Source organism: Liolophura sinensis, chromosome 4 (assembly GCF_032854445.1).
Source record: "Liolophura sinensis isolate JHLJ2023 chromosome 4, CUHK_Ljap_v2, whole genome shotgun sequence".
NCBI classification, from domain to species: domain Eukaryota; kingdom Metazoa; phylum Mollusca; class Polyplacophora; order Chitonida; family Chitonidae; genus Liolophura; species Liolophura sinensis.
The window spans coordinates 9,266,111-9,289,763 of record NC_088298.1 but is presented as its reverse complement, the minus strand read 5'-3'; the positions used below and the strand labels follow the sequence as shown (position 1 = coordinate 9,289,763).

At 41.9% G+C, this 23,653-nt stretch overlaps 1 protein-coding gene across 1 annotated transcript; it reads left to right on the top strand.

Annotated features, from left to right (window-relative positions):
• Positions 1-1,124: 1,124 nt before the first annotated feature.
• On the top strand, positions 1,125-18,520 carry LOC135464630 (malignant fibrous histiocytoma-amplified sequence 1 homolog). The gene is made up of 5 exons (XM_064742087.1): positions 1,125-1,290; positions 4,714-7,832; positions 8,612-8,689; positions 11,534-11,857; positions 16,122-18,520. Exons 2-4 carry the CDS (start codon positions 4,739-4,741, stop codon positions 11,833-11,835), a joined length of 3,474 nt encoding a protein of 1,157 aa, XP_064598157.1. The 5' UTR covers positions 1,125-1,290; positions 4,714-4,738; the 3' UTR covers positions 11,836-11,857; positions 16,122-18,520.
• The last annotated feature ends 5,133 nt before the right edge of the window (positions 18,521-23,653 follow it).

Here is a 23,653-nt window from a genome sequence, read left to right as displayed (position 1 = left end):
CCTCCTTCTTGCAGGACCGATTTCCACTGCTCGCCTATCTAGTGCTGCTTCACTGATACTTGTTTCTGTATGAGATAAACCGGATGATGATGTCGGACGTGTTTTGACCGATGAAGTGAGACCTCGAAATATCCCTTTTGGAGATATTTACTTTCACCTCGTGTGTCAATCTCCATATTCCATTATCTTATGTATGTAGAGTATATGAGGTTAAAATATCATGAATATCGCGTGGTATGCAACCGTTTGGTGTATTTATTCATTTGATTAGTGTTTAAATAACACCGTGCCCCAAAACAAGAGCGCTAAACTTCGTACAAAATAATATACAGACCTACATGTAATCCACCTAAGTCAGATACGTACCTGCACATGTGTAGACCTATACAGCCTATGTATACATTTTAACCTGCGACTGGCCTCTGTGCGGTTTCTTCCAACCATAATGCTGGCCGCCGTCGCATATGTGAAATGCTCTTAGATACGGCGTAAAACCCCAATGATATAAAAAAGATATATACATGTATATACATTTGATATCATATTCTAAATCCATAGGTCTATGTACATAAATAGGCGTGTTTTAGTGCAAAATGCATAGTGTCCCTGTTCTAAATCAGATTTTTCGCCGGCTAGAGGTGTGACTCACATTTTACCCAATGTAGACAACGAATTATTGCAATCGACGGGATCTCTGCTGCTATTTATGATCTTTACGACATCAGATAAATATAACTTGTATTACGAAACCAACAAAACGAATTTTCGCAGTGTGATCACAAGTTCGCAATTTATTGCGTGTTTACAGTGTACAAATATTGAGGGCCCATGTAGGCCAGTTATTATACAGGCCTAGATCTAGTCTTTCGTCAGAAATTTAATATAAATATACGTTTGTACTAGGACATAAAATGGTTGTAGAATTGAACACAGTATATAGTCTAGTTTACATAAATCCAATAAAACTCGGTAAAAGTCTTTATTACTTTTATGCAAGTTTTCACTAAGGCTTGTGCTTCCACTGATTTTATGGCCTACATTCATTGCTTTCAAGCAATTTTAAAAACCGTGAGTCACAAAACACCGTGGTGAATCCCCGCGCGCGCTGACGTCATGGGGATGCCCCGGAAGTACCTTCATCAAATATGGCTGTTGGCATTTACGGATCAAACAAATAACGAAGGCCAGGAAAACAAGGAATTACAGATGGTGCGCACTCTACGTACAGACATTTGCCACGACAATGTTTGCGGCGAAAGAGACCGAAGATAATTCAATATAATCTGAAAGGTAAGAATTGGTAAATTATGCTTGCGAATGTTTAATTTCGCGCGAGTCCTTGGACTGTTGGATGTTGGGTGAGGTTGTTTTTGTACGATGCCAAAACAACAACAACAGCAACATTTGCGATTGACAAATTATGTTCTGATTGATCTGTTTAGTTGATGTTAGTTGTTATACATGAGAAGATCAATACATGAGGGCTGTCGTAATTTACTGTGGTTATTTGTGCGTGTGTGTTAAATTTTAGTGCATTTAGTGCATCAAAATGTATTGTATACTTGCCAGTAGAAGAATAATTTATGGTCATGACATTACACTGTAGTTGTAAAGAAATGTTCAAAATGGATTTACGATCTAAACCTAGTGCTGCAGTGCAAAGTAACTAATGGTTGGCAGTGTTCTAAAAGCGGATTTGGTGGCCTCTCTGGCCGAAAGGGGTGTTTAGCATGCAAGCACGGCGCAATGACTCAGGATCCACTCACCAATACGGTCGCTTTGAGTTCGTGTCAAACTCATGCTGGCTTCCTGTCTGTGCATACATGGAAAATTCTTCCAGCAACCTGCAGATAGTCGTAGGTTTCCCCCTTGCTCTGCCCGTTTTCCTTCCAACATAATGCTGGCCGCTGTCATATAAGAGAAATATTCTTGAGTACTGTCTTTATTTGCAATTGCAAGTCAAGTGATGGTTTTATCAGTATCATCATGGAGGTAGAGTAGGAAACACCACTTTCGCGAGCGTGTCGAGCGTAAGTGGTGTCAATCTTGGCTTGTGGTTATCGCCTGCGCAACTGTCTCATTATCTGTCAGTGGCCTCAGATTCTGGATTTTGGATACACCTGATGCACTGTGACTTCACAAAGCGGTTTTGAAGAGGAACATTTATTTAATAATAATGAAATAAATGAATTATTCGACACAAACACTGGAACAGTTAGAGATGTTAGACCGTGCTGTACCATCTACAGCTATAGTTAAATATGTGTGTTTCTGTCAGATTACATGTTATGCTGAGCTGATAATACCTGACCTGTGTGTTAACTCAGACTAAGAATTTGTACGAAACTTGTCATCCCTGTCGACCTAAACTCAAGAGTGTCAAGCAGTCAATTCTTATATTCATGTAATCCTCAACTACAGAGAGGTGTGGTGATGAGTGATCTTTTGGAGGATATGGAGATTTAGGCAGATGTTAATCAAAGGCAGGATGAAACACTCATCTTTAATCCTTTAATCCCCATATGTGTAGTTCTGACGCATGCATTCACTTCTGAAAAGCACACTCTTTATGAGTGGACTTGTTCTTCTTTCCTTTGGAAAATGGTTACAAGATGCATGTAGAAGGAGAAGTTTCTAAACTGATAATCAACGTAACAATGTTTGTCCGTTTCTAAAATATTTATGACAGTGTTAAGTTTGTGATTTTTATGTACTTGTGTAGGTTGAAGAAAACATTGTTAAGAACAATCCTCCACGTATGGAAATTTGACTCAGTTTTACAGGTTTGTTCTCATAAGTAAACTCATTTTAACCCATTTTGTTTGCATAAGATTAGAACACACATGTACACGTCTTCACACCTTACCTATGTAGGCTCTGATGACCTAATTTTCAGGAATTACATGAAATTCTATATTTAATTGGATAGCAGTTTTTTAGTTTAGTCCCACTGCTTTGCATGACGCCAGTTAGAATTAGAGGCCTATGCTGTGAGTTTATAGCCCTACAAGCATTGTCTATACCCACACCAACCATCGCACAGTCTGTTGCTAGGTGTCAGGTCAGTGATATGAAAACAAGTTAGTCCCCCTACGCGCGGCATGGGCTTTTGTGTTGGTTTAGGTCGGGGTGAAGTTATTGTGAAGTTATGCAGCAAGCTGAACTGGTCTTTGCTCCTTTGCGATAAAGGTTGTGGAAATACGGTATATGGAAACATGAATACTGATCTCTGTTTTCAGCTGTATTTATTGGACTGTAACTGTAATTGGTGTTTTAAATTCAAGAATATTTCACTTTAGGCCATCATAATGGTGGGAGGTAACTGGGTAGAGCCTGTAGAAGCCCATGACCATCCACAGGTTGCTGAAGATCTTCGCACTTACAGCCGGAGAGGAAGCCAGCATGAGCTGGACTTGAATTCTTAGCAACTGCATTAGTGGGAGGCTCCTGGGTACTTGGGATGTGTTATCGTGCTAACTGCCTCGGAGGCCCCCTATTTTTAAATGTTCCTCAACCTTCAAATAATTTTTGAGGAGATCATTTTAATGAAAGAATACATAGACAACATATAGTAATAATTTAATAGTTACTGTCTTTCGTTTTATCAAGAAGACCCGACTTAAATCAGATTCAGTTACTTACGAATAACAACTTCGGATTTATTTAACTCTGTGTTTCGATGCCGATACTAACAGCGTTATCGTGTGAGTGACATCAGTTATGCAGTGAGGACTTGCTTGAAGAGTTGAAAGTGTCAATAAAGGTTGCCTATGAGGGCAGCCGTGTTGTGTTAAATAATGGAGAAGTTTTTATTCATATGTAATTGTCTTGTTCCATTTATCTCTTGTCAACTTCTAAACTCCACTTAAAGTAAATGAATCCGATTCAAGGGAAGTAAATGTGTTACATAGCATGTGTTACATAGCATGTGTTACATAGCATGTGTTCAGCATACAGCATGTGTTACATAGCGTGTGTTCCAACAAAATAAGACCTGAACTGGAGATTTTCTCTTCATATCTGACAGTCCAACTTGCAGTTGCTCGTGGGTTTCCCCCGGGCTCTGCACAGTTTCCTCCCATAAGTGAAATATTCTTGAGAATGAGGTAAAAATAAATAATACAGTTAGTAAAGTAAAAAAACAGATGTTAAAGTCGGTACACTAACTGACATGTACATGTTCCTGGTTACTGTATTATAACTTGGTGTTAAGTTTTTCATGGTTTGATCTGAGTTTGAGTCAGGTCTGGTTAGTGGGAAAGGTAGATAATTTTACCTGGTAACTTGGAGTCTGTGATAGCACTGATGAACCTCACCATTGTATATATATATATATATATATATATATATATATATATATAATATTGGTTTAATGGTAGCCCTGTTCTAACGAATGATTTGTGCCATAGCTCAGCCATTAGTACTAGTAGGTACATGTATGTACTATAATAAGCATATGCACACACACACATACATGTATGTACCCTACACACAATTTTTCCATGTCTGGGTTTGTCTCAGTAAATACACACCGCCAAACAGTCAAATATAATGACTAAACAACATAACTCTTGAGGAGGGATATTCACACACCATTGTCAAATACATTGTATTAAAATGATCTCATTTTCAGTGTTAAGCGTGAATTAATTACATCAATAAGATTAGTTCCATTTATAAAGACATTATTGGGTACTTGGTTTCTGTCTGCAGGCTTATACTCCAGTCACGAGTAAAAATGGGGACGTCTAGCCAAGCAGCTGAGAGGCTCAAGACCTTCCTGCGACAAAACTCCAAGGGCTCAATGATTCTGAGTGTACCAGAGGGCGAGTACAAAGGATGGATTCCCAAAATCCTCTACACCTTAGAGCTGGAGGAGCTTTACCTCCCGTTCATGAAGTTGATGTCTTTCCCAGTAGGGGGCACTGCACTCGGAAGCCTGTCCAGCCTGGTTGTTTTTGACTCCACAGGAAACAACCTCAACCGACTCCCGAACTCTTTCTCTAATTGTCACGATTTACAGAAGCTCAACTTGACTTTCAACTGCCTGGAGCAGATTCCTTCGTCTGTGTTCCGGCTGAAGCAGTTGGTAGAATTGGATGTCAGCGAAAATGACCTGTCGTTCATCGGCCCGGAAATTGGGGAGTTGGTCAACCTGCGGCACCTTAACCTTAGCGGGAACATACTGGAAAGCATTCCAAAAGAGCTGACGAACTGTCAACGACTGCAGCGACTGAACCTGTCCGGAAAGTGGTATCCTCGGGGAGGACTCACCACTGTTCCCGATGCCATCTGTCAGCTGCCAGACCTCGCGGAATTGGATCTCAGCTGGCATAAGATCGAGGAGCTCCCTGACGCCATCGGAGAACTCACCAAACTCCAGACGCTGAGCCTGCAGGGCAATATGCTGAAACATGTGTCGCCAGAAATTTCAAAATGCACGAGACTCCAGACGTTGAACTTGACAGGTGCCATGAAGCTTTTGGCTGTGATTCCTCCAGGTTTGTTCAGTCTGAAAGAACTGCGGCATCTAGATATGAGTGATAATTACTTCACTGAAATTCCAACTGGGGTCTGCGGCCTGGCAAAGCTCCGTGTGTTCGTCATGCAGAGGAACGCATTGCTGCGACTCCCAGATGAATTCTTCCTTCTGAAGAACTTGGAAGAGTTGGAACTGAGCGAGAACTATCTGAGGGAGATTCCAGCGCGGATCCGAAAGCTCCATAATCTGAAACACCTCAGTATTTGTCGGAATGAGCTGCAGTGGCTGCCTAAGGAGATTTGTGAATGCAGGGCTCTCAGAGGAATCGTCTTGTCTAACAACAAGCTGGAAGAAATCCCAGAGAAAATATACAAGCTATCCAACTTGGAGGAGCTCAACTTGCAGTGCAATGAACTGAAATCTCTACCGCTGTTGCTGGATCGCCTTGAAAAGCTGATGGTTACAAAACGACTGTACCTCCAGGGAAATTCTCTCAAGAAGCCACCGCAACAGATTTGTGACCAAGGAGTAGTTGGGTTGTTCAGATTCCTGAAGGAGCTCAGAGTCAGCGAGGCGTGTCATCGCAAAAAGATGATCTTGATTGGAGCCAGCAAGGCTGGCAAGACCAGTCTGCGAAATGCCCTGCTGCTTGGATACTCCAAGCTGACAGCAGAGCATGAGCGAACATGGGTTTTGGAGCGCCATCTCTGGGAGCCGCAGTCAGACATGAGGGTGCAGGTCTTGGACTTTGGTGGGCACCACATCTACTCTGCTGCACATCACATGTTCCTCACCCCTGAAGCCCTGCATATAGTTGTGTTTGACTATTCCAAGTTCAGACCAGACAGCTACGATTACCAGGTGGGTGACTGGATCGATGCTGTCACAGACAGGGCTCCAGGAGCATCTGTTGTTGTTGTTGGAACGCATGCCGATCTTTGTTCAGAGGAACAAATTTTGGAAGCGAATGAGAATATTCTGAAGACGATGCACAGAGAAGAAAATGAGAAACTTCAGGGAATGAAAGCGGAGTTAGAGCGGCTTGAGAAGTTGCTAAGCTCCCCAGAGGTGCGAGAGAGTTACTCTGGGCGCTTCACAAACATCGAGGTGGAGCGTGCCATGGAGCGGGTAGAACACCTAAAAAGGATGCTTAACGCACGTATCAAACTACCAAACAGAATCTACACCCTTAGCTGTGCAGAAGATTTGCAGGGCGTAGAGTCATTCAGGGAAGATTTACTCATTAAGATGAAAGGTTCAGATTCGAAAACTTTACCTGCAGCTTGGGCAAAGTTTCTGTCTTCGATCCAGAGCAAAACCGACAAAATTCTGTCATGGGAGCAAACCATGGAGATCTTCCAGCAGGTCATGTCTGACATGAAACAATCTGTAATGGGGATCAGTGGGTCAATGGACGCCAGTCTGGCCACAATTCTCAAGTACCTGCACGCGACAGGTGAAATCGTGTGGTACCATGAAAACCCCAAGCTCCATGGAATTGTCTTTCATCGGCCGGAAACTTTGGTGGAGATGTTGCGAGCCATTTTCAGGCATGACTTCAAAGAGGTGGTGAAATTTCAGGAAACCTTTGGTCGTATTGTTAATCTGTCCCAGCAGCGATTTGACCTTGCAATGGAGGAATTTCTGATGAGAGGTATGATGCCTGTAGAACTTCTCCAGTTCTGCCTTCACCAGTTTCGCCTCTCAGTCGATGCTCTCGACACGTTTGTCTCCCTTATGCTGAAGTTCGACCTCTGCTATGAAGTCCCAAAGACTTTGGGGTGCACAAAGTTGATCTGGGCCCAGAAGGTCCTGCACTTCCCTTGGTTTCTATCAGAGGACACCCCAAGTAATGTGGAGACCCTGTGGCCAGCGAAAACACCTGCTCATACCGTTGAGCTTAGAATGATCGTCCAGTTCCAACACAAAGGACCTCCGAATTTCTTTGAAAAGTTCTCTGTGAGGCTGCAGAAACACATATTTGACAGGGTGGACTGGAAAGACGGGATCTTTGCGCGTAAGAATCGCTCCAAGATGCTGGTGACAAGAGAAAAGTCAGATGAGTTTTTCAATGTCACGCTGGCTGTGCGTGGAAGTGACTTGCAGGAGTTGTGGTCCTTGGTTCTGGACCCACGCCGAGACATGGTAGCAATCCTAACAGAATGGCCGTGTGCCAGGGTGGAGTTTTTCTCGGTCTGTCCTCACTGTATAATTGCAGGCATTGACCCACCTGCAGTCTTCCCTGGGGATGTATTCGAGGCTCGCTGTCCCCGAGGGGTTTACCACTTCCAGTGCCCTAAGGATGAGGAGGACTCTATCCCAGCATGCTTTATCTACTCTTTAGACCAAGGTACGGTGTAGGCATGTTTTGTAGCCTTGAAGCAAAAGTCAAAACAAAACCAAAGAGGACATCAATATTGCAGAGATATTCAGCTTTTCTTATATATATATTTTTCATAAGCACTGTAAGCAGTATTGTTTTTGATTGATTTTCTGGGTAAACATTTATTTCACATTATTCAGAACAGCTGCTATTATTCATCATTAGTAATATTTGTTATTCATCATTAGTAATATTCGTTATTCATCATTTTTTATTGATGTTTAGGGGAAATGCAGGGATAAATCTCAATCACATAAGCCTAAACAAATGTGTGTGTAGCTTTCTGAGCGAAAATCTGTGGGAATGTTAGTCAGTATCTTGCCAATGGCCAGCGGTTCACTCTGGCTTCTTGAGTTTCCTTCACCCATAAACTGATTACCATTGTTTAAGGGAAATATTTTGGAGTGCAAAATAGAATGCCATTGATTCGGTCAAAAATAATTGCTGTAAAAGCTCTCATGCCTTTTACTGAAGACCTTTGCTTGTGACAGGGAACAGCAGAACCTTTTTCAGAAGGGGCAGGGTGGGGTGGGTGGTGGGGGGGGGAGCTGCAGTAGACAAAAGGCTAAGTCTTAGGTCAGAGTTCAGGTGCTTGCCTAACAAAATTGGTTGTCCTGGAACAGTGAGAAGCGGTTGGCTGGGGGTGGCAGAGTGTTGTATTTATGCTAAATTGTGCTCTATAAGATTGTAGTACGTATAATGGAGACCATGAAACGATTCAGTGATGATTCGTTATTTTTTTTCAGATTTCCAGGATGATATTAGCACACATGTCAAAGTGGTGTCTGATTTCCTACAGAAGGTCAATGCTACTGACCACACAGGTAGGTTCTGACCACTGCCACATTAGTGTCTGATTTCCTACAGAAGGTCAGTGCCACTGACCACACAGGTAGGTTATGACCTCTGCCAGCGTGTTGTGCAACTTGTTGCAGAAGGCCAGGGCCACTGAGCATGAGGGTAGGCTGTGAGCACTGCCAGAGTGGTGTGCGACTTGCTGCAGAAGGCCAGGGCCACTGAGCACACGGGTAGGCTGTGAGCACTGCCAGAGTGGTGTGCGACTTGCTGCAGAAGGCCAGGGCCACCGAGCACACGGGTGAGCTGTGAGCACTGCCAGAGAGGTGTGGGACTTGCTGCAGAAGGCCAGGGCCACTGAGCACACGGGTGAGCTGTGAGCACTGCCAGAGAGGTGTGGGACTTGCTGCAGAAGGCCAGGGCCACTGAGCACATGGGTGAGCTGTGAGCACTGCCAGAGAGGTGTGCGACTTGCTGCAGAAGGCCAGGGCCACTGAGCACATGGGTGAGCTGTGAGCACTGCCAGAGTGGTGTGTGACTTGCTGCAGAAGGCCAGGGCCACTGAGCACACGGGTGAGCTGTGAGCACTGCCAGAGAGGTGTGGGACTTGCTGCAGAAGGCCAGGGCCACTGAGCACATGGGTGAGCTGTGAGCACTGCCAGAGTGGTGTGCGACTTGCTGCAGAAGGCCAGAGCCACTGAGCACACGGGTAGTCTGTGAGCACGGCCAGAGTGGTGTGTGACTTGCTGCAGAAGGTTAGGGCCACTGAGCACACGGGTGAGCTGTGAGCACTGCCAGAGAGGTGTGGGACTTGCTGCAGAAGGCCAGGGCCACTGAGCACATGGGTGAGCTGTGAGCACTGCCAGAGTGGTGTGTGACTTGCTGCAGAAGGCCAGAGCCACTGAGCACAAGGGTAGTCTGTGAGCACTGCCAGAGAGGTGTGCGACTTGCTGCAGAAGGTTAGGGCCACTGAGCGCACGGGTGAGCTGTGAGCACTGCCAGAGTGGTGTGGGACTTGCTGCAGAAGGCCAGGGCCACTGAGCACATGGGTGAGCTGTGAGCACTGCCAGAGTGGTGTGCGACTTGCTGCAGAAGGCCAGAGCCACTGAGCACAAGGGTAGTCTGTGAGCACTGCCAGAGAGGTGTGACTTGCTGCAGAAGGTTAGGGCCACTGAGCACACGGGTAGGCTGTGAGCACTGCCAGAGTGGTGTGGGACTTGCTGCAGAAGGCCAGGGCCACTGAGCACACGGGTAGGCTGTGAGCACTGTCAGAGTGGTGTGCGACTTGCTGCAGAAGGCCAGGGCCACTGAGCACACGGGTGGGCTGTGAGGGCCACTGAGCACATGGGTAGGCTGTGAGCACTTCCAGAGTGGTGTGTGACTTGCTGCAGAAGGCCAGGGCCACTGAGCACACGAGTGGGCTGTGAGCACTGTCAGAGTGGTGTGTGACTTGCTGCAGAAGGCCAGGGCCACTGAGTGCATGGGTAGGCTGCGAGCGCTGCCAGAGTGGTGTGGGACTTGCTGCAGAAGGCCAGAGCCACTGAGCACACAGGTCGGCTGTGAGCACTGTCAGAGTGGTGTGGGACTTGCTGCAGAAGGCCAGGGCCACTGAGCGCACGTGTAGTCTGTGAGCACGGCCAGAGTGGTGTGTGACTTGCTGCAGAAGGCCAGGGTCACTGAGCACACGGGTGGGCTGTGAGCACTGTCAGAGTGGTGTGGGACTTGCTGCAGAAGGCCAGGGCCACTGAGTGCATGGGTAGGCTGCGAGCGCTGCCAGAGTGGTGTGGGACTTGCTGCAGAAGGCCAGGGCCACTGAGCACACAGGTCGGCTGTGAGCACTGTCAGAGTGGTGTGGGACTTGCTGCAGAAGGCCAGGGCCACTGAGCGCACGGGTAGGCTGTCAGCACTGGCAGAGTGGTGTGTGACTTGCTGCAGAAGGCCAGGGCCACTAAGCACATGGGGAAGCTCTGATTAGAAGTCACAGCTGAACAGCTGGATAAGGGTCCTTGTGTAATTTCGTGTATTAGGTGTGGTCGTCATGATAGTTGTACTGAGACTGAATTATGTAACTACTTATGACCCAGGATCACAAAGACTTACGTTACAATCTTCACTTCAGAAAAGTTGCTTACCTTTACAGGAATGTGTCTTACACTTTCATGACAAATTTGAAAATTTGTGCCTAAGTTAAAAAAAAAGTTAGGATTTCTAAATTTGCCCAACCAACCTAATCTGCAACAAAGGGATCTCGTAAAATATATATTTTTTTTCTCGAAGGTAGTTCAAGAAAAATTATGAACAACCTATCCTGATCAGTAGTAAAAACATTCCTCTAACAGGTACATATGTGTACTTAATTTAGCGTGTGTAAAGTAGTGCATTGTCTCATTACATTCATGATTTATATTGCAGTGGGCTTGGATTGACAAAATGAATGCAATCATGCAAATAAACAAGCTTCATGCATATTAGAAAAAATGTGAAGAAAAAAATTTAAGAAAAAAAAAATTCCTGACTATATCACCACATTTTTTGAGTGTCTGCTACACTAAACGTAGGACTTCAAATCCAGCTCATGACGGCTTCCTTTCCAGTCCTACGTGGGAAGGTCTGCGACCAACCTGCTGATGGTCATGGGTTTAAACAGGGCAATGCCTTGATTCCTTCCATCTTAATGCTGACTGCTGTCAAGTGAAATGTTGTTGAGCACGGCATAAAATTCCAATCAAGTAATTAAATAAATAATGCTGGCCGTGGTCTTATAAGTGAAATATTCTTGAGTATGGCGTACAATCCAATCAAGTAAATAAATAAATGATCATTAGCATGTTTTATTAGTTCATGTAAAATCTTGGTATTTGAAATGTTTTCAGGACTGTTGAGTGACCAGGGTTTGTCGTACATCGCCGCCAACCTGAGCTTCGAGTGGGAGCAGGTGTTAGTGCTGCTGGGAATGAATCAGCAGACGCTCAACCAGATCCGCATGGACAATTACGGTACCTTCCAGCAGATCTTCACCGCCCTTATCCACTGGCGAGAAAAACACGCTGACTCCACGGATGGAGAGGTGCCCCCCTGCGAGGAGGCCGCGGAGAAGGTTCTGACAGCTTTGCAGGAGGCGGACAGGACAGACCTGGCTGATACACTACGTGAGCGCTACGAGATATCATCATAGAGTTAAATGATCAAAGCTATAGGTGAGTAAGATAAGAAGGTGAGCATAAAGTCTTGCTCTTGATATGCTACATGAGCGCTATGACGATCAAAGCTATAGGTGAGTGTAAGATAAGAAGGTGAGCATAAAGTCTTGCTCTTGATATGCTACATGAGCGCTATGACGATCAAAGCTATAGGTGAGTGTAAGATAAGAAGGTGAGCATAACGTCTTCCTTTTGGTATGCTACATGAGCGCTATGAGGATCAAAGCTATAGGTGAGTGTAAGATAAGAAGGTGAGCATAACGTCTTCCTTTTGGTATGCTACATGAGCGCTATGAGGATCAAAGCTATAGGTGAGTGTAAGATAAGAAGGTGAGCATAACGTCTTCCTTTTGGTATGCTACATGAGCGCTATGAGGATCAAAGCTATAGGTGGGTGTAAGATAAGAAGGTGAGCATAACGTCTCCCTCTTGGTATGCTACATGAGCGCTATGACGATCAAAGCTATAGGTGAGTGTTAGATAAGAAGGTGAGCATAACGTCTTCCTTTTGGTATGCTACATGAGCGCTATGACGATCAAAGCTATAGGTGAGTGTAAGATAAGAAGGTGAGCATAACGTCTTCCTTTTGGTATGCTACATGAGCGCTATGACGATCAAAGCTATAGGTGAGTGTAAGATAAGAAGGTGAGCATAACATCTTCCTCTTGGTATGCTGTGTGAGTGCTATGAGGATCAAAGCTATAGGCGAGTGTAAGATAAGAAGGTGGGCATTATGTCTTACTCTTGGTATGCTACATGAGCGCTATGAGGATCAAAGCTATAGGTGAGTGTAAGATAAGAAGGTGAGCATAATGTCTTACTCTTGGTATGCTACATGAGCGCTATGACGATCAAAGCTATAGGTGAGTGTAAGATAAGGAGGTGAGCATAATGTCTCACTCTTGGTATGCTGTGTGAGTGCTATGAGGATCAAAGCTGTGAGTGAGTGTAAGATAAGAAGGTGAGCATAATGTCTTACTCTTGGTATGTTACGTGAGTGCTATGAGGATCAAAGCTATGAGTGAGTGTAAGATAAGAAGGTGGGCATTATATCTTACTGTTGGTATGCTACATGAGCGCTTTGAGGATCAAAGCTGTGGGTGAGTGTAAGATAAGGTGAGCATAATGTCTTACTCTTGGTATGCTACATGAGTGCTATGAGGATCAAAGCTATAGGTGGGTGTAAGATGAGAAGGTGAGCATAATGTCTTACTCTTGGTATCCTACATGAGCGCTATGAGGATCAAAGCTATAGGTGAGTGTAAGATAAGAAGGTGAGCATAATTTCTCACTCTTGGTATGCTACGTGAGTACTTTGAGGATCAAAGCTGTGAGTGAGTGTAAGATAAGAAGGTGTGCATAATGTCTTACTCTTGGTATGTTACGTGAGTGCTATGAGGATCAAAGCTATGAGGGAGTGTAAGATAAGAAGGTGAGCATAATGTCTTGCTCTTGGTATGCTACATGAATGCTATGAGGATCAAAGCTATGGGTGAGTGTAAGATAAGAAGGTGAGCATAATGTGTTGCTCTTGGTATGCTACGTGAGTACTTTGAGGATCAAAGCTATGGGTGAGTGTAAGATAAGAAGGTTAGCATAATGTCTTACTCTTGGTATGTTACGTGAGTGCTATGAGGATCAAAGCTATGGGTGAGTGTAAGATAAGAAGGTGAGCATAATGTCTTACTCTTGGTATGCTACGTGAGTGCTATGAGGATCAAAGCTATGAGGGAGTGTAAGATAAGGTGAGCATAATGTCTTACTCTTGGTATGCTACATGAGTGCTGTGAGGATCAAAGCTATAGGCGAGTGTAAGATAAGAAGGTGAGCATATTGTCTTACTCTTGGTATGTTACGTGAGTGCTATGAAGATCAAAGCTATGAGTGAGTGTAAGATAAGAAGGTGAGCATAATGTCTTACTCTTGGTATGTTACGTGAGTGCTATGAGGATCAAAGCTATAGGTGGGTGTAAGATAAAAAGGTGAGCATAATGTCTTACTCTTGGTATGTTACGTGAGTGCTATGAGGATCAAAGCTATGGGTGAGTGTAAGATAAGAAGGTGAGCATAATGTCTTACTCTTGGTATGCTACGTGAGTGCTATGAGGATCAAAGCTGTGAGTGAGTGTAAGATAAGAAGGTGAGCATAACGTCTTACTCTTGGTATGTTACGTGAGTGCTATGAGGATCAAAGCTATAGGTGGGTGTAAGATAAAAAGGTGAGCATAATGTCTTACTCTTGGTATGTTACGTGAGTGCTATGAGGATCAAAGCTATGGGTGAGTGTAAGATAAGAAGGTGAGCATAATGTCTTACTCTTGGTATGCTACGTGAGTGCTATGAGGATCAAAGCTGTGAGTGAGTGTAAGATAAGAAGGTAAGCATAATGTCTTACTCTTGGTATGCTACGTGAGTGCTTTGAGGATCAAAGCTGTGAGTGAGTGTAAGATAAGAAGGCGAGCGTAAACACAAGCAAATGTATCCAGTTGCATGACTATCGCAATCGTATGTCCTTGAAAACACAGGTATTATGATCAATAATTGAGGATAATAACCCTGCGTATAGAAAAAACAATATATTAATAACAACCATGTGTGTATTGACTAACTTCATCAAGTAAAAATGATCTTTATAGTCTAAATGTCTGCTTACGACAAGCATGATTGATAAAATCAAAATCCAGGTATGGGAAAGTTAGGGCAACAGTTGCTGAGGTGAGTGGGACATCACAACGTTTATTGCTCCGCTGAACTCAAGTCCGCAGACTCACAAACACAAAACTGGTCTCACTGCTTATTTGGCCTGGGTTAAAATGGGAAATTGACTGTTCATTGAAGAGCCCTTGTCTGTCCACCAATGTGGTGTGCATATCTATACGCTATATCTATACATACAAAGTTCGGTAACTTGCCAAGGATTTGTGGTTTTCTCCGTCTGTGAAACTGACGGCCATTGTGTAAGTGAAAGTTTCTTGGGTATAGTGTTGTTAAAACAGTAATAAAATGAATAAATAAATCAGAAAACAGTTGATTTGGACTATTATCAGGCAGAACTCTGGTTACACACGCCATCATTCAGAAATCAAGTGATATTTCACATTACAGCCAGCCTTATGGTGGGAAGAAACCAGTCAGAGCGTACAGAAAACCCATGACCATCTTCAAGTTGCTGTCTACACTTTCCTATAAACACAGTTGTTTATATTATAAAAGAACAAAATTCTGACTTTATCACTACCCTATTCTTATAAAACCCCCATTGTCGACTTGAATAAGGATTTCAGGGTGTGGTGTGCTGTCAGTTGTGACATCCATCTACCTGTGCATGTTGACGAATTGAAAAGCAGGTGTTTGGCCTACAAGAAAATATACATGATGCACATATATACAAGGAGGAGTGTTTTCAGCTGATCGGCTGATTTCAGGTGATTGTAAGGGAAATCAGAAATCTTTGACCAAAATTTATTTATTTATTTATTTTTTAATTGGTGTTTTCTGCCATACTCAAGAATATTTCACTTATTATGGTGGAAGGAAACCGGGCAAAGCCTGAGAAAAAACCCACGACCATCTGCAGGCTGTTGCAGACCTTTTCACATTTTGGCCGAAGAGGAAGCCAGCATGAGCTGGACTTGAACTCACATTGACCGCATTGGTGAGAGAGACCAAAATTGTCACAACAACTAATGGTGGTCATTTAGTTCGAGAAATTTCAGCTGACTCTCTTCTCCCTGTGTAACATGTCCACATTACTGATATTCTAGTTTTTATAATTAATATATTATTTGACATCTCCATCTGAGAAGGCTACCAAGAAAACCAGAAGGCCTACTTGAAACGTAAAGCATTGAAAGTGATTGCAGATCTACTTTGGAAGAGTTACCTCCCCTTCTGTGTCACTTTTTAAAACTAGATATGTTTGAATTTTTATTATATTTCATGAGTTCCTTGATTGTCATTGATCTTCGGTTTCTTTGCAAAAGCAGCTCCTAAAATTTTGTGCCCCTTACATGGAGTATGAAAAACCATGCTTGATCCATGAATATGTTTTGCACATTTATCACAGCATATAAATTCTCTGAAGTAGCTTGTTTTCCTCGATGTATACCTCACACTTTGGGCCTTCTTTTCCTGTGGACAATTCTGTGAAAACAGAAGTCATTATCATAAGACACAGCAGTGAAAACTATTTCTGAAAATGCCTTCACTAACAGTTGTGTGGTGTCATATTTGTAATTCACTTTAATTTTTTATTTTCAGATTAATTTATTATCGAGTGCCCTGGTGAAGACCAACCCGGTGAATCACACAAGCCAAGAGGATCTCTCCCTTGACATGCCTGGATGAAGATACTGGAAGCTACAAGTCACACTGAAGTATTGGACCTGTCTTGCCTCCCCTTGTCTGGCAGTGAAATGGTCCAAAAACCTTTGACCTCCATGTAGTTGTATTTATATTGGTTGAACTATTCCCACATTCAGTGCATTATAGTGTTTAAGAATAAACCATTTATGAGGGATGGGTGTAGTTGATGGACGAGAGACAAGAGGGATAAATTTTCAAGTCCGAAAGGCCTAAACAGAGGATGTGTAGTGATGAATTATGGGAAGGATTGCGCTAGAATATTGTATTTTGATACAGTTCTGTACATAATTCTTTGTTTTTTGTTTTGAGAGCACACCTTTGACAGAACAGTCATTGACTTGGATTGCTAGCAGCAGAGCAGTTAAAAGTCCTACGAGCAAACATTCATGGCTGGATTTTGTGGACTCTGCAGGGTTTTCATTGTTTTCAAGCATACCACAAAATGGCGACTTTCTTGTCGCCCGTTTCTGAAAATAACTAGAACATTTTGGCCGTGCACTGTCTTTGTAGTGGTTGAGCGACTTCTCATGGATGAGTGGCTTGACGTGTGTCATAGATCCATGTGTCATGCACGAGTGCTTGAGAAGTAGAGAAGACTTGAGAAGACTGGCAAGATAAAGCACAGTGAAGGGTTGCTTCCCTTGGCTACCAGGATGGTTTTGTAGCCTGACTGAGGTTCTGGGGAGGATTTAGAAAAGGCTGGTTGACCAAACAGCGTATATGTATACAAAGTGGAAAGTTTGCCATGCGCCATCATGAAGCTAGAACAATAGTTAGTCATCCATGTTAGTGTGGTACTGGCATGGCCTGGCATTGAAGCATTCTCAAGCATGACTGGCAAAAGTGTGTAGTGATGGAAGCCATATTCCACATCACGGCCAAAACTCGCAAATTTTGTACAGAAATCTTGAATAACACCAAGGTCAGAGGGCTGAGGCAGAACATGATGACAGAATACACACTACTTATTCTTTTTTATTCTTTTTTTTTTTGCCAATAATACACAGGCTTTCTCTTTTTCTAAAGTATGAACGACCTGATTCAAACCAACACACTGATTTATGGCGTTTCGTGCGAGGACATTAGTGGTGAGGCTAAGCCTAAACAAACCTACGTGGGTTGCACAGTCGCCAAACATCAAGCATGGCTGTTGGTGGCAGTGATGTAAAGCAAGCGGAGACAGTGGCACAAGCACTGTAAGGTGCTCGCATGGAAGCCATCTTTGGTGTGGCAGTTTTTGGCTGATGATCTGTGAACAGATGCCTGGTTGTCCCTCATGTGCACTATGAAGGTATTCTTGGAATTAAAGTCTCTATATTGTCATTTCTCTTGTCTCTCTCAGCTGGTACCACATTGTACGGCGAGATTTCTGCATATCTGGTAGCCCATATTTACCCCTCTTGTGTATATTGATGTGGTTCATGACCTCTGACCTTGTGCAGGTTGGCTGAGATTTATATGCACGTTGGGACAAAACCATTTCAAACAAAGGGAAGATGCTACCCTGGATCTTGCAGACTATAGATAACTGGCATAGAGACGGCACACAGATTGTGTTCCTCTGGTATAACTGGCATAGAGAAGGCACACAGATTGTGTTTCTCTGGTATAGCTGGCATAGATAAGGCACACAGATTGTGTTTCTCTGGTATAACAGGCATAGAGAAGGCACACAGATTGTGTTCCTCTGGTATAACAGGCATAGATAAGGCACACAGATTGTGTTTCTCTGGTATAACAGGCATAGAGAAGGCACACAGATTGTGTTCCTCTGGTATAACAGGCATAGAGAAGGCACACAGATTGTGTTCCTCTGGTATAACAGGCATAGAGAAGGCACACAGATTGTGTTCCTCTGGTATAACAGGCATAGAGAAGGCACACAGATTGTGTTTCTCTGGTATGACAGGCATAGAGACGGCACACAGATTGTGTTTCTCTGGTATAACAGGCATAGAGAAGGCACACAGATTGTGTTCCTCTGGTATAACAGGCATAGAGAAGGCACACAGATTGTGTTCCTCTGGTATAACAGGCATAGATAAGGGCACACAGATTGTGTTTCTCTGGTATAACAGGCATAGAGAAGGCACACAGATTGTGTTCCTCTGGTATAACAGGCATAGAGAAGGCACACAGATTGTGTTTCTCTGGTATAACTGGCATAGATAAGGCACACAGATTGTGTTTCTCTGGTATAACTGGCATAGAGACGGCACACAGATTGTGTTTCTCTGGTATAACAGGCATAGAGAAGGCACACAGATTGTGTTCCTCTGGTATAACAGGCATAGAGAAGGCATACATATTGTGTTTTTTCTGGTATGACAGGCATAGAGAAGGCACACAGATTGTGTTTCTCTGGTATGACAGGCATAGAGAAGGCACACAAATTATGTTCCTCTGGTATAACAGACATAGTGAAGGCACACAGATTGTGTTCCTCTGGTATAACAGGCATAGAGAAGGCACACAAATTGTGTTCCTCTTGTATACATGTAGATCTGTGTCTGGTTATTATTTATGCCTGCATCAAGCATGGACATGTGTGAAGTGGCTGATGTGAATCATTGGATGGTTTCTGCTTTTCTCCTCGTCTTGATTTGATCTTGTAACGTGTAATCACACGTTTAATTTCAAGGGAATTTTTCACCAAATAATCACCAGGCTTTGTTAAAAAAAAGATCATGTGAAATTTGTGTAACACGATTTTTTTATCCTAGCTTGAACGTCAGGGCCATTAGGCCACACGAACTTGAATTGTTTTACAGACAGAATAAAAAAAAAACCTTTTTCAGTGTAGGAGGAGGGTATAAAGCTGAGATTAAAGGTAATTTGTCTCATGTAATTTGTGGTGGATAATGTGGACTATGATTCCCGTTTAACACACATTCAAACTATTTGAAAGCCTTGAAAAACAGGAAATTCGTAAAAAGCATCCTGATTGTAAAAAATAAAAATGTACATTTTCAGTTTTATTCTGTTTTTGGAATTTTTTTTAGTAACTCACAAAAAAAAACTGAAGTTTGCTTTGATAGTTGGTGAAAGATTTCTTGAAATTTATTACGTGTGATTTCAAGCGGTAAGTTAGTAATGACGTGCAAACACGAAGCAGTGTACAAATTCCTGCATTGTCTTGTAGCTGAGATACATGTACGTGTGAGATACGAGTACCTGACCACCCTATGAAAAGTGAATGTACCGCTCCGTGACCTCTGAGATGTACATGTCATGTATGTTCTTGCTACTCTCAATTCTTCAATCATTTCTCATGTTTGCTAGGTGTTTATTCAAGCATATTCCAAAGGCATAATTTTCCTTGTAGAATGATAAACCTGTATTTTTTTTGTGAAAACCTGAAACTGGCCAATCCAATCAATGTAGTTTTGTCAACAACACAAATTAATATGTGCATAAATTGGAGTGCACATTGCTCTTTCAACTGGGAAATGGTTGAGGAATTAGGGAAGTTGATTTAAGTGCTATGTGTGTATGTATAATGGTACTATACCTTTGTTTTCTGGTCTCCAGTACTAATTATCTTGAATATTCTTGATTTTGTTTGTTGTATATTTTTTTGTGGAAGGTTGAATATTTGGGTATATGTATTATACAGCTCCATTGTACAACCTGTCGAAAATGGACTGGATTCCTAAAAACATTAATTACTGGTTCTGTAGTAATTACTGGAATTCTTATACTGTTTCTCTACGTTTTTCTTTTATTCAAGCATATTCTGAAGGCAATTTTTTTGTGTTGAGTGATAAAGTTGTACTCTTTGCGAAGCCCTGAAAATGGCCGATCCAGCCAGTGTAGTTTGTCTGCAAAATCAAGTTACAAATATGCCTAAATGGCACTGAAAGTTGCTCTTTTATATGCAAAAGTTTTAGGAATCAGGGTACACTGGCTTACGGATAAATCATCAGTGGTGTTCATTTTAGAAAATGACTTGATGTGGATGCAAGGTCACAAGATTGATGAGAAAAAATATCAAAAAGTTATCATTTTTAGTTTGTCATTACCAATAAATCATGGACTTTTCAATTTGGTAAGATTAATTATGTTAATGAGCAGGTGTCAAGAAAATGAGTTCTTTGAAGTTCTTTGAAATGGTGGTGTGATCCGAACAGTTATCATTTCTTGTGATCAATGCATGATTGTCCATGACCTTGAAATTGGTTAGTTAAGAACAACAGTTCACTGTGCTTCTTTTGATCAAAAAGAAGAAGAAAAAAGAAAAAAAAAAACAGTAGAAAGAAAAAGTCATTATCATGAGACACAGCACCATTTCTGACAATGCCTTCGCTAACATTTGAAACTATCTGGAATAGAATTTCTTTGATTTGAATATTTGAGTTTTAGGGATGTTTTATGGAGCCTGGTAATCTATTGGTAGTTGGAATTTAATGCAACAAGCTTTAATTTGTTGCTTTAAGCAAATTTGAATGTTCAGAATAGCTCTTCATATATTCAGTTTTCAAGCCAACCGTGAAGGTAGAAGTGCCTGAGGTATCACTGATGCCCCAACTATGTAAATTTGGTACATGATTTTTTTTAGATATTTTCATTGGAGTGTCTGATGGTAATGACTTTTTTTTATTTATTTATGTATTGTTTTTTGTTTTTTTTTTCTTGGTCATTAACATATCTGACTATGTTATTTCAGCATTACCTAATTACTCGGAGGTAACGCTAGGTGTTGTGTAAACCATAATGATTCAGAGTTCTCCTCACATTATCGCATTTTAAATTTTAAATCAGATAAAGTGTGGTGTACATGTATATTTTAAAGAATTTATTTAAGCTTTATTTTGAATGTTGTACCAAAGTTTTCTTGTCCTCTGTCTCTGTTTTTCCATTTTTTTGTTTTTTGTTTTTTTTTTTTTTCTTCACTCTGTCCCTCGCTTTGTGGGTTTTGCATATATTTGACACATTTTCAAATTGTATCTAACGTCATTTGTTTAGTTTATTCACTGTAGTGTGTACATTTGTGTGGTTGCTCAAGGTCAAGTTGTGTCCGTAGCAACCGTATTGTTTCCTTAGCAACCACATTGTTTCCTTAGCAACCACATTGTTTCCTTAGCAACAGCATTACAACTACAACAGAGGAGAAACAGCCTGCTTTTTACTGTAAGTTGCCACTTTCACTGCCCATTTCCAACCCTGTACTCATATGCTACTTAGAAAAGGCAAACAGGATTCAGTACTCCCAATGTGTCTTTGGTTTTGGGAACGCCATCTAACTTATGATTGGTTTGAAGTTGTCCAATGGGAGTGGAGAGTCAACATGTGGCATGCTGTCAATATGTCTGATGATGTACTTGGTGTTGTATTAACTGCCCATGGGGATATTGGTATATTTTGTTGATATTTTTTTGTTAATTTGTTTGTTTTCTAGTCACCCCTCCTTTACCTCTTGCAGAATAACAGGATCCACCTTTGCATGTGTGTGCTTGCTTAAGATGATTTGTTATTCTTGCTAAGTTATGAAAAAACACAGAAATTCAGGGTGATTGTTAGTGTTTTGGGGCACCATTTTGCTGCGAATTTTGAGTGGACAGTCTTGCCAGGTGGACAGTATTATTTTGTGGAATTGTAAACACATTGTTGCTCTGTGGACACAATGTTTCTTTATGGACATAATCTGGCTTTATGAAGATAATCTTGCTCTAAGGACACAAGGATTTTTTTTGTGGACACAATGTTTCTCTATGGACACAGTGTTTTGTCTATGGACACAATTTTCTGTCTGTGCACACCTGGCTTTATAGACACATTGATTCTTTATTGACATTCCTTGGATACAATGTTTGTCTTTGGACACAGTTATTCTCAATGGATATGCCCTGCATTATCTATGGAAATGTTATTGCTCTAAGGACATAATGCTACTCCGTGAAATAATGCTACATTGCAGCTGTAATGCAGACACACCTTTCCTACATTTACATGTGTGTGAACAGGACGTGTCCGAATCAGAATGGGACTCTTTCAGTCAATCTAGTAATAATATTGTTATTATAAGATTTATTAATCTGTTCAACAGTTCACAGCTGTGAAAAAGCAAATCTACAATTTGCTTTATAATTGGGAAATGCTTTGGAATGAAACAAAGAACAAAAGCACATTTGAAGTTATCTGCAAAGAGTTTTGTGATGAAACAAAGAACAAAAGCACATTTGAAGTTATCTGCAAAGAGTTTTGTCGAAGAAACAGTGGTATTACTGTCTACTGTAACATAGAAAGAATGAAGAAGTAGCTTAGACGGATGTTTAGGTGGTATGAAGGCCTGACTCTCCGATACATGTAGTTGTCAAAGGTCATGGACATAAAGTCAGGGTTCATTATCTGGTGGAAACTTTGAACAAATACTGTTTTCTCTGGGATGATGCATTGTCATTTTGAAGAATCAGTTTGTCACCAATGATAAATGACTTAAAATTATAAAGTATTAAAATAAAGGTATTTTGAGGGTTTTTTTTTTTCAAAGGTTGGATCATAACCTTCCGGGAAAATATAACTTTCACCACCAAATGTAATATTTTGTGACGTTTATTTGCCGCTGAAAATGCACTTTTGGTGGGGGGGGGGGGGGGATTTTGGGTGATTTACCATGTACTCTGTATGCTCTGTATATTCCGTAAAGATGATAGCTGTGTCAGAGAAGCAACTTAAGTGCACCAAAATTGTGTTATTTAACATGACAGCACTGGTTCTTGTACAATACATGTTGTTCAAAAACATGGTGTTGAAATTTAATGCCGAGTACTATACTCATTTCTGTATTTTAGTCTCTTCGAATCCATCACACTATCATTCTGCTATTACGTTATCTGCTATCACGTTAAATCAAAGTATGTAAAACCTATGTTTTTTTCTTTTGTATTATGCTGTGCCGATGTCCATAATTTCCGCGTGAACTGATACATAATCTTGTGCGCCGAAGGCCCTAATTATCTTTTTATTTTTACACTTACTCAATCCCAACAAAACTAGCAGACAAAAACTATGATGTTGGTACATGTACATGCACGGTACGTAAAATTGATGTGTACCTTCTCGCTAGTTTCGATCATGGCAAGTGTCGATGATAGTTCCATGATCTCTGTTATGGAAGGAGTCGTGCCCAAAACACAAAGTGATATTGATGCCAGCAGGCATGAAGGTCATAACAAGTCTCGACGATAGCTCCGTGATCTCAGTTATGGAAGGGGTCTGCTGATATTGCCATTATGCAAATGATGACTTTATTATGATCAAAGACAGGAGAGTTGGGCAAGGTCAAAAGTAATTTTGATCCGTGGATCGACACTTCATTGTGATTCATGTTTCATGTTGTTGTTGTTGTTGCTGTGGCAGGTTTGATTTGAGGAAACCCTGTAGGATATTGCGTTGCTGTGGAAATATGTAGAAAAAAGGAACCCAAT